The sequence below is a fragment of the Anticarsia gemmatalis genome, chromosome 19 (genome assembly GCF_050436995.1).
Source record: "Anticarsia gemmatalis isolate Benzon Research Colony breed Stoneville strain chromosome 19, ilAntGemm2 primary, whole genome shotgun sequence".
In the NCBI taxonomy this organism is placed as follows: Eukaryota; Metazoa; Arthropoda; class Insecta; order Lepidoptera; family Erebidae; genus Anticarsia; species Anticarsia gemmatalis.
The window spans coordinates 9,063,861-9,075,936 of NC_134763.1; the positions used below are offsets into that span (position 1 = coordinate 9,063,861).

A 12,076-nucleotide genomic window follows, 5' to 3' on the forward strand; every position below is an offset into this window, starting at 1 on the left:
ACATATTTGTTTTAATGCAAAATTTTTATTTGTACAATAAATACAAATTATACTTGCAAATTATGATAAAATAATAAATCTCATCACATTACTTAAACATATCGCAATGAAATCATACTTTTATTGACATACAAGTCAAAATAAACATTAAATCCTCAAGAGACATTCACATTATTGCACAGTCTATTTTGCATTATTTTTTGCGAAGAATGCATTGAATTAAATAGTTAATGAAACATAAATGTAAGATATTTTTGTACTAATTTATTCAACTTAAAATGAACTTTCCATAACACTAATATAAGTTTGTTTGGCCATTTCTCATGGACATACAATGTGTGATGATTAATTTATAAATAATACATTATAACGTCGACGACGACAGTTGCTTTTAAGCTCATTTGGAAAATAAATAATTTTAGTCTCATCATCGTACTAAAGAAAATCGCCAAGTGACTTGTTCAGTCAGCTGTAATGAGATCAACTTAATAGTTTTAAGGGCGGGGTAAAGCAGCTTACAAGCGATTGAGCCATATGATAGAAAACTAAAGCATCGCTACACAATAACATATCAAATACGTGCACGTTACGTACACGCACGTATACCTTTGACGTATGAACCTAAGGAAATATACCATTTGCCTTCAGCTAACTTGTCTTATTTGGCTCAACAACATCCCCGCCCTGTTATTTTTACAAATATTAAAACTCTTAAACGTGCAGCCTCTAGTATATTTTAGTCTATGGAGAGGAGGTCTAAAAAGTTGGCAAACATAGTGTCCATTTAATGATAATCACAAGCATTATCTTATTTTGTTTATGAATCAAAATATCAATGGAAGCTAGTTTCATTTGGAGTAAACATACTACAGATATTTTTGATGTTTTCATTCATAAGCATAATTTTTCCTTGTGCTATTTAGGTCCGAAACTGCGTCAAACGGACGCCCGCCACGGGCAGTCTCTGGACTGCGGGAAGCGGATCATTACACAGTGTTACTAGTTCAAGGTGACACCGTGAATTCCCCTGCGTGGGAGCACGTTTGCATGTGACCGCAAAGGCGTCTGCTTCACCCAGTTTCACGCCTTACATGGTAGGTATAAAGCTAGCTATTTCAAAATGAGCTTTTCCATTCATATTTTTACCTTTACAGGTATTCATTCTCTCCAGAAGATAATAATATTGTATAATCAAGAGTTGCACGTAAAATAAACTTAGTTAATGAATAAAATCAAAAATATTTAATACTTAATATTAAAATAATGTCATTATATGGATTCGTTTGGCTTTAATTTAACGAAAATTAAGACAGATGGTTTACATAAATAACAGTTTAACCACACACAGATAAGTATTGGATAACTTAACCGGGAGATTTCGACACATATGTTCGAAATTGATTTGTCGGTTCATTTATAGGCTGTCTTCCAACTTATTTGTAAGTGACAAAACTAGACTTTAAGATGCAATTAATAGTAAGAATTTTATTTCTTTAATGGTCTAACCAAAAAAAAATTATTGAGAGCAAAATCAGTTTTGCGAAACTTAGCATAAGATTTTTTTGTAGTTTAAAGTATACAATATTTTTTTTGGATAAGTAAATTGCTTTTCAATTTTTTTTTATTTATTTTGTAGGTCGTTTGTAATTAAATTATACAATATGATAGGTAATATTAATTCAAATAATAATCGGCCATAACGTTTTCCATGTAAAATAAAACAATACACAAAATTCAATACAGATCCTAATTAAAACATTATTATATTCGTATATTTTATTATTGGATAAATATGAAATCGTCTACTGCGCATAAAATGTAACCATTCATATATTACAATATTAAAAAAACATTTAACGACAAATTAGTTTTTCAATATTGCAACACACGAACGACTTAGATATGGTAATATTGAAGTATTGTTATTTGTCAAAATTTTCACACTTCACTATTTTAATTAATCTTGACAATGGCACTATTATAAAACTGCAAGAAAAGCTCTAGCTTTCTACATTGTAAGCTATAAAGAAACTACATTATTATTAAAGCAACCAGTTTAGAAATAAACGACCAAATGCAGAAATGTCCTTCAACTTTAAACGACTCTTATATATCATGCTCTCCTTGTCACTTTCATGTAATTCGAAGAGACAGAAATACTTTTGAGCTTTACTTTAATCTTATTGTTTCTGCATTCGATCATTCGATCATTGATTCATTTTGATACATTAAACTAGCTTTGATTCACACTACACAGACTGTATTATTCCATATAGTTCGGGCAACGAATACGTGCGCGTATACGCACGTGCACGTAATAATTGTCAAGCTTAGTTTCAAATTATTTTTATGAAATTTTGACAAATACAATACTCCGTACCATGTTTGTTAAAGATATAAACTGTTATTGAGTCTATTTTACAACTGATACCTTGTTCTGACATGTCCGAAGTTATTTCTCACATTATTTCATATTAAATAAGTAAAGCAGAGTATTTGAAGCACTAAGACTAGACAGTTTTATAAGCCAATATTTTATAGAAAGATGGTACAGGTGTCGATTTTGAAAATCACATTTCCTTCTTTATCCATGAAACTCAGAGGCAAACCCTCTTATTCATAAAAATATATGAAGTTACGAAAGGCTTATAAAGACTTTTGTGTCTTTCACTCCTTAGCGAAATGAAAAAGAGAAAACATATAATAGTAGTTTTTTTAACTAAAATATGTTTATAGTGTGTTTATGAATAAGAGGGAAAGTGAATAACTTCACATAAAAGTCACCCAAAGGCTTTCTGTTATCCGTTATATACATAGGTCACTGGGACAGCATAGCATGCATAAATACAGCTTGAATGATCGTAAATATAGATATAGGAAAATTCTATTACTTTGGATAAAACAGTTATATACTAAAAGCTACTATTGAAGGTATTCTTAGAAAAATACTTAATGACAAACACCCCTGTCATCTGCATTAATTCCGAAAATTGAAAAAATGGCTTAGGAGGGACTAGAATCTACAGTAGGTAAAAATTGGCTGATTAGTTTTGAGTAATATTACTAAACGCCGGACATGTCAGAACAAGACACTAAGGGCCAGTTCCACGACTTTAAGATAAGTGTTGGATACCCTATCTGATAGATAAAGAGACAGACATGTCAGAACAAGACACTAAGGGCCAGTTTCACGACTTCAATATAAGTGTTGAATACCCTATCCGATAGATAAAGAGACATCAAGTTAAATAATTCAAATCGTACTCTTAAATTACAAACTAGCGCATAATTTAACGCTAAATTTAAATGTAACTAAGTGGGTTGTTTGATTCACATTATATACACTTGAAACTAGTATTCAAATATGTGATATTTTGTAATTTAACAGTACAATTGGACTATAGCTGGGATACAACTCGATCAATTTCAAATTCGATCCTGTCGAGAGCTAGCCACCAAATAAGGTATCCGATACTTAACCAAAAGAAGTGAAACTGGTGCTAAACATACGGTTAGATTTAAAACGTTGTAAACAGGCCTATGTCTATAATAACACGTCTTATTCTATGAGCGTATATATAAAAGATTAACTTGAAGAAGCGTACACATATATAATACGCAAACTATTGTCCTTGCGGGACCCGCTTCGTTGACAACGCGCACGCACTTCCAAATATTACGAACATTTAAGAATAAAGATTATATTTTTTTCGATTATTTATAGAATATAGTATACATATTTTATTATAGTATTAGTTTAAAATGACTAGTCTGAATTGCCTTTTTTATTAATGCCTGATATACGCGCACTTTTGATATTTCAAGATCTCCAGATATTTTTGTTCGGAGATTAGTATTTTTTTCATACCAAAATTATCCTTATCAAAAAGGTTTCTTGCCGAGCTTTTCTTTTGCGGCTTATTCGTATTCAAATAATAATAATTTTCGAGTCAACATTTCATTATTAATAACATTAAATAAGACATAAGTTTTAACTTTTATATAATGTGTCCCATATTATAATTTTCAATTGTATCAGATAAGACATATAATTTGATTAAATATTTGATATAATAATTCCTACAATAATTCATAATTAAATCTAATTTAATGAAAGCTTTATGGATATGTATGTACGGATATTATGAAAATTTCAGCGAAATATTTGGAAGTCGCGCGCTATAGTGGCGACATCTCGCTATTCAAGCGCCTAACACTATGATGGACAAATGTCGAACAAACTATGATAAAGATATAGGCTTAAACGTACAACATCGACAAATATTTTAATATATAGAACAACGAGACGTTGCCACTTGGTTGTCCAAATGTGATAAGTAGCAAGTACACTGAAATTTAGACTTTATGACTACTGTTGTAAGAACGAGTATTTGTTTCGCGGGTAACCAATATAGGTACAATGGACTCTTAAGTGCAACCAGACCCGAAACTGTTAATGGGTCACGCAAATACCTTCTTGTCTTGTGTCACATCCAGTCCAGCGCATAGTACCAGCGTCATGGCGACCAGTGGCCGTCTTAATTTGCGAGGACGTCAGTAAATAAAGTCGAAATTTCCGTGTATTGTTGAGCTACTTGTGTCCCGTTATCTTTCACACAGCCACGTCAGCCATTATCTGAATTACACACATAGCTATCATCTAATTATTACACATATTATAATGTTTGAGAGTACAGTTATATCCTATGATATTATGAGACAGTCGTTGGCCTGCAGGGTGTAACTAACGCCCTCTACATTACACCTACGAAATTAAACTAGCCCAAGAAAATAAGTTTCCCAAATTGGCTCGGAATTAATTTCGAATTTTATGAAGACTAAAATGTCGAAAATTTTGGCTTTTTGAAGTTAGGGAATAGAAGACGAAGCCGTTTCATAATTGTCAAGTAAACATATCCAGGTGATATATTGCTATCTCTGTCATTTAAGACTAAAAAGAAAGAGACAACATTTTTTTTTTGGATTAGTTTCACAGAACATTCTGCAACAGGCCCTAAATATAAATAATATACGGAAAATGTATCAGGAAGATATTAGTTGTAACCTCTATAATATCTTTTTTAAATTAAAAACATTAAACGTTTATGTAAAAATCTACATTTCATTGAAAACATCTATGACGTACAAAATTATAAATGTAAACACCGCACTATTAGCTGCACTTATATAAAAATTACACAAAAATATGACTGTTAACAACGCGTTTCCATTGCCTTACGTTATTTAAAAAAACTGCATTCACGAATCACAGATCAAAAATAAAATCGCGCACACTCGGACCGAACCTATGCTGATATGTGCCGCCGACACCTCGCTAACACCTCGCCGATTACATTCTAAATAATATAATCATTGACACAAGATATAACTTAACGAAATTCGCATCGACAAAAATTCCACCAAATCGATTAAAATTACCATCGAATCTAAATCGATTTGGTGGAAATCTCGCGTTAAAGTTCCGTATCTACACGATGTCACTCGGTATCGGCAAAGCTCACCACTCAAGTGGCCAACACTAGACTCGACGCACTAACCTAATTTACATACATATTGGAAATGTCACGAACCATTATTTCTCGATATATACTGAGTACACGAATAACAACTACATTATTAAATACGATAACTAATTAATGAATGACTATGACGATATAGTTAACGCGATTGAGCCCTCATTATGTAACTTGAACGACACCGAACCATACAGCATGCGTATATATGGCGACACTACCCTACAGGAATATTACATTATTAAATAATAATTCAAGATACATAACACAAGGCGGTACTACGCTATAATCATGGCAGCTCGACAGCATAATAAATTAAACGTAAAAATTTAATACGTTCGTCGTCCCGACAAACCGTTTTAGAGCCTCATTTCGTAGGTAAGAAGCGTCGTGTTCCCGAAATAAGCCGAAGATTGGCGAAGGGACACGAGTGATGATAGTGGCCAACGTTCACGTGGTGTTGAGACCACGGAGCGTGGCGGGGGAGGAGCCAGGGCGCGGGGAGCGGGGTCTATGTCTCGGCGGGGGCGAGGGGCGCGCCGCACGTGGCCACGGGGAAGGTCTTGACGTGCGTCTGCCATTGCGTCGACAGTTGGAAGAACTTCACGCCGTTCAGCTCTGTGCCGTCGATGTACACTGCAGACACAAATGCAATCAGTTAAAAAAACCTAATCTTATTAAGGTCTAAAAGCTTGAATTAGACAAAAACTATTGGGAGACATTACTAATAAACAACTTCATCTTTATTTCGCTATACCTGCAAACTTACCTATCCTCGAGAGTCCATATACCGTAAAGCATAAAAGTTGCCATAAAAACGAATAAAAAGACACAAAAATGACTTCTTCATACCTTTAAGTGGCACATTATGGCTGCTCTTAGCTGAACAGATGAGTCTAGCGACTCCGTCCACGGTCTGCGCGCGCCCCACCTCGGCCTCGCCTGTCTTCTCCTTCTTCTTGCCAAGCCGCATTACTGTGGAACACATTACAATATAGACGTACAGAAAATATTAGAGTGAGAAGTAAAATAAGCGGGAATGCTGCATCGACAATGACGGTGTCATTGTATTGTACGAAAACGTTTGATTTCGGAAGTGTTCAGGTATGTTCGATACATACTATTTTACTAGTTTTTAGTATACTCTGCTACTTTTTACAGACTATTCGCACTCAAGCCTCTAAAGTGCTCCAAAATAAAAATTCTCCGTATACGCTAATGCGGATACGGACGTATACGTACGGTTTGTCATATAGTATGTCGATATCAGAATTAAAATATGAGTTAATACTCTGAAATTAGTTTAGGTACAACAACTTTAATATTCCCGAAAGCAAACGTTTCCGTATAAGCCCTGCAAATGCTTAAAAAAATGCTGTCTTTAATCACAAAATAGCGAAAAACACCTCGCCTGCACCGCTGAAAGGTGTGGCAGAGATGTTATACCGTTTCGAGCCTATTAAAAAAGTTCCAATAAATATGTCCCACGTACCTATGTAGAACAATTCAGGTATTTTAGTTCTTAAGGAGTCATCATCATCATCCTCGTCTGCGGTTGTTAGTGTAAAGACAACAAACACACACATTTACACATTTTATTTAGGGTACACATATACACACTACATTTACGTCTGTCTAGCGAGAATTCATAAAAGAGACTAAATATATTAAAACAATAAAATGTTTGTTGGACGTAAACTGCAGTACCTATAGACTAGCAAAAATTTGTGCAAAAGGTAGATCTTCGACTGTCGTACAAATTGCATAAACATGACCAGTAATGACCACGTTAAAATAGTGTTATAACAAAAATTCCTGACTATATTAAAACAACCCCAAAGGTTTAATACTACTGCATTTTCCCAAACAACTCTTGTTCTAGTTGCAATATTGTTAGTTTATAATTTCTCGCTATACAGAAAGGGTACATCGATCAAGGACTAATACGTATTCAGTGTAATGTTAGTGCGCCGATTCTATACCTGCATCCGAAGTTGTTCGGCGAGCTGACTTTACGCTAAATGTTAGTATGTCAAACGTTACAGGCCAAGTCTGATTTTAGGATAATACTATTGAATTTAGGTCTAACCTTTAACTTATGACGACAGTAAATTTTGTGCCTAGAAGTTGGGTATTATTGACGTATTTACTTTTTCAAAGTTAAGTTTAACATTTTTACTCAATCGTTTTGAGAACTCTAGGCAAAACTAATGCTAGCCCACTGGAGTGTATTTCGACGAACATGTTATTATGTCCAATCGATAAAAACATTACTGGATTATCAGGCAAAAATAATTTGTCTTGGTAAAATAATAATTCCTAGTAAAAATCTAACAAATTTAACGTACTTAACTATAATAGACGAATATTTCAACATTTTCTACGTCAAAAACTAGTTAATCCTCTATCAAATTTGGCCAGTAACGAGTTAAACAAGAGGTGTCAGATCTTACTCTTCTGTTTCTTCTCCTTGGTGAGGTAGGTGATGCACAGGTGCGCGTTCTGGCGCGTCACGTGCAGGGCGCGGAACGACGCCTTCACCGTCACCTTGCTGTCCGTGCCCTCCGACTGACGGCTTGGCACCTGTGGACGAGTATATGTTAGTGATAAGGGTTAAAAGTTAAGAGTAACTAGGTTAAAAAATGTGATAAGTATATTTTGTTGGATAATTGACTTATAGATTAAATTTTACATGATTAGCGTTACAGCAATTATCCTTAACGAAATAGGTAGAGCGACAATATAAAACTGTCAATCAAATACACACACAAGTCAAAACGTATCTGGTATAACGGATACTTCAACAAGGAAGAGACAAACGGTAGAACTAGATTTGACGCAAGTACTTGTGAATAGTTGTACTGTATAGAAGTTGCTTTTTGCGGGCAACCCGAGCAATTTGAAGATCGGTTTAACAGTCACACCATAAACATCGTATGATGCAATATTATGATCTAAAAAGTACAATATAATGCAACAGTGTATTTATAAAAGGATCACATACCAGCCAATAGTCCAGCTGCAGCTCGAGTGGTTCAACCCGCGCTAATAGTGGCAGCGGCAGTGGCGGCGCGTCGTGCGCATGCGCAGGATGTGTGGGCGGCGCCGGCGTGGCGGGCGGCGAGGCGCGCGCCGGGGGGGAGCCGCCCTCCTCCAGCTCCAGCGACGACGGACCGCCCTCACTGCAGCCCACACGCACCTCCTGGAGGCACACAATAATGTTAAGATCAGAAAGAGTATAGACATTGTATAAATCTTAAGTGTCAAATTGCATAGCTCTATTCAAAAAACAAGATAAAGGACGTTAAACTACGTTAAAACGGTTAAGTGTTCACCATTTTAAATAGGAGTTACGCTCCACACTAAACTTAAACTTTTAATTCTACACATAAAAAAGCTACCACCAAAAATGTTATCCTAAAATTCGCTAAAAGTATCGCATTTCAAATTCATTATACGTTCAAACGAAATTACTACCTATTCTCTGGCTCAGTACCTATACTATTGTAACAAAAGCTGATATAAATAGTAAGTAGTAACTTACCGCAATGAAGGGCACGAATGTCTGACTGGAGTCTTCGTCACTAGACTTCTCTCTGTACGCGACCATCGCTTCACCGATCGGCACGTTGTTCACCGGACCGATACTGTTCAGATACCTGTATACACAATAATTATTTATAACTTATACTAAAAAGTCACTCAAAAACCAATTCGGATCTGTAACTACATAATAGCCAATTCCCCTAAATATAAGTAATAAAGCTATAAGGTAAATACATATTTTTGTTAATATCGGTATATCCTATAACAGTGTTCCAAAGGCATGACCCGTAAACTTTTAAAACTCTCGGTCACTTGCTTTGTCTGTTCATTCTATTAAGAAGGTAGAAGTACAAACAAATATGGCGGGTCGCTCTATGGTGTTATTTTCTAGTTATCGATAACGATAAATTCCGTATAAGAAACTGATCAGCGCCCCTAGCGTGTTTCGTGAGAACTATTTTCATTAATGTATGTCAAAGTCTCGTTCATCGATGCTATCTAATACTGTAATTAATTAAGGTGTTGTGTTTACCTGCCGATCCTGGAAGACATCTCGGCGACATCGGTGACGGAGCCGTCAGCGGCCCTCTCACAGATGTTGGCCCACGAGTCGCCCGTGAACAGCGCCGCGTACCCGCCGTCCGTCGCCGACAGGTGGCGCGCTATCACGCTTGGACCTAACAACATTATTATGAATTTAGCAACGTATATATGTATGGCTGTGCTTATGATATTTCCCACATTAAAAGATTCTTCTGATCTGCTTAATCTACTTGAAACCAAAGTTACCAATAAAAATGTTAATAAACCGAAATATTTAGAGCTTTTACTTCTCCATACTCTCCTCTGCTGCTATAAGTGCCTGCGGTTTAAAAAATCTGCTGGGCCTTTTATCTTGCCGTGTTTTACCGTTGTAACATCCGTTTAGATTGGTGAAAGAAAACTTTTTTTTCATGACATAAAAATCTTGATCTACCTAAAGGTAGTAAGCTTGCTTTACTAAAGGGAAGGTAATACAAGTGTGGTACTCACCAACAGGTATGATATAGAACCGTACAGGCGGCGCGTCATGCGGTCGTCGCGCCGCTAGTTCCGCGTGCGCCCGCAGCGCGGCGCTGGCGGCCGCGTCACCGCCGCAGATGGCCACGCGGATACAACCGCGACGGGCACTCCTGCGTTTAACATTAGGTACATATTAGTAATATTATTCATGAAATTAAGTGCGATTGCTATCTGGATCTGCATGGGATTTTTTCTAATAATAATTAACTAATTTTCTGTAAGTTGTAATAAAAACTAAATGTATTTTTCAATACCATACAAACGACAACCAAGGTTGCTATTACGAACTTATACTAATTTCGTAATCAATAAGTGATAATGTTTGTATAAACAAATACTCACTGTTTGGGTGCCCGGGAGTACAGCGCATGCAGTAGTGGCCTGGGGTCAGGCGCGGAGGAGGGCGCGGCGAGCGCGGGCACGCCCAGCGCGTGTAGTGCCGCCGCACACGCGCCCGCGCCGCCCCCGCACACGGCCACGCACTCGGGGCCCGCCGCCTCCTCGCCCACCAGCCGAGACACTTGCTCGGCCCACGTGCGACGAGGCTAGGAACGTATTTCGTTGTTAATATACGATGTATGATGAGTACCTCTTGTAATCTCTCGGTAAAATCTTTTAAGACAGATACGAATGTTGACAATTTGAGAATAAGAATATAAAACACTTTTATAAACCACCTCAACACAGCTGTTTTGAAAGTAATCGGTTTATTAACAAGTCGAAGTATCTGAATCAAAAAATTACAGACTGAATACAATTTATAATATTCTTTGATTCTTCTATCTAACTTCAAACGAGAAGATGTGTGTCTGCACAGGAGCGAGCGCCGCGGACTTCTACAATAAAATAAATGAAATGTAGAAGAGAGAGACGATACAAGTATGTACTTACCTCTAATGTAGTAGGACTCTGTGCGGGTAGTTCGTGCGCGGACAGCGGTCGCTCGGTGCCGATGGACAGCGAGTTCTTCTTGCGCCCCGCCGCGCCCGGCGTCAAGTTACTGCCGCTAGTCGCGCTACGAAACAGTCGCGAGCGCTTGTCCTCCTGCAATCAAAACAAATAATTACTACACTTGCGTTAGTGGTTAATTTAGTGAAAGGTACAATAGTAAACTACTTTAATATGTATTAGAAATAATATGCCGAGAATCTGGAAGTAAACGTGGAGAAATAAATAAAATTCAAAAACTAAACTAATGAGAAAATATCTGAGCAATCCAACCCATCAGTAAAACTGCTGTTCGGAAAAACGTTAATTATATACAGTAGTAATATTTGCTTAGTACCTACGTACGAATACGTGCACGCACTTTAAACGTCGAGATCCTAGTGACGGTCAACGATAATAATTATCGATAGCCTAAATATTAGGCAGTAGAAGCCGTAAGAAAATATGTTACATTTTTAATACTACCGAGTAAAAGAAAGGTTACCAATAGTTATCCTTCCCGTATATATTTTAGGTGTAAATGGTCTTACCTTAGTCTCATTAGGCGGTGAGCTAGACACGGAGGCGCCGGAGACAGGCGCGTCGGCCGTGACGTCACCGTCGCTGTTGCCGTCGCTCGCGCGCTCGTCACCCACTGAACTTCGGATCGCTTCCGATTCTGACGTCATAACACAATGTTCAGTGACGTCACCATGCATATTCGGAGAAGATTTATGATGGAGTTTTGAGCTAGCTTGTTTTTGTTTGTAAGTGTGTATTTGTAATTAAAATTTTAAGTACTTCAATTCTTCATTTTGGCTTGACTAATACTTCAGTGTAATAATAAAATTAGCAGGAATCTAGAGCTAACATCTGCAACAACTTTTGTTCTACGACATTTAATAATTTCTTAGATTTTATTTTCAAACAAAAATAAAACCCCGTGTGGATAGTCATAGAAATTTAATTTAATAGGATGTCTTTGTTGCCGTAACTTGTTAACAGTT

General features: G+C 36.7%; 1 protein-coding gene across 4 annotated transcripts in view; it reads right to left on the reverse strand.

The window, feature by feature from the left end:
* Nucleotides 1-11: 11 nt before the first annotated feature.
* KrT95D (phosphofurin acidic cluster sorting protein KrT95D) overlaps nt 12-12,076 on the reverse strand; it is a 183,599-nt gene continuing 171,534 nt past the window's right edge. For all 4 annotated transcript variants that reach the window (XM_076127161.1, XM_076127158.1, XM_076127157.1 and 1 more), the window contains 10 exons: nt 11,621-11,748; nt 11,034-11,186; nt 10,485-10,687; nt 10,113-10,252; nt 9,613-9,757; nt 9,079-9,193; nt 8,539-8,736; nt 7,988-8,117; nt 6,387-6,509; nt 12-6,170 (listed from right to left, as the gene is read on the reverse strand). In XM_076127161.1, coding sequence (XP_075983276.1) covers nt 6,046-6,170; nt 6,387-6,509; nt 7,988-8,117; nt 8,539-8,736; nt 9,079-9,193; nt 9,613-9,757; nt 10,113-10,252; nt 10,485-10,687; nt 11,034-11,186; nt 11,621-11,748 — 1,460 coding nt within the window. In that variant the 3' untranslated portion in view covers nt 12-6,045. The remainder of the gene's footprint in view (nt 6,171-6,386; nt 6,510-7,987; nt 8,118-8,538; nt 8,737-9,078; nt 9,194-9,612; nt 9,758-10,112; nt 10,253-10,484; nt 10,688-11,033; nt 11,187-11,620; nt 11,749-12,076) is intronic.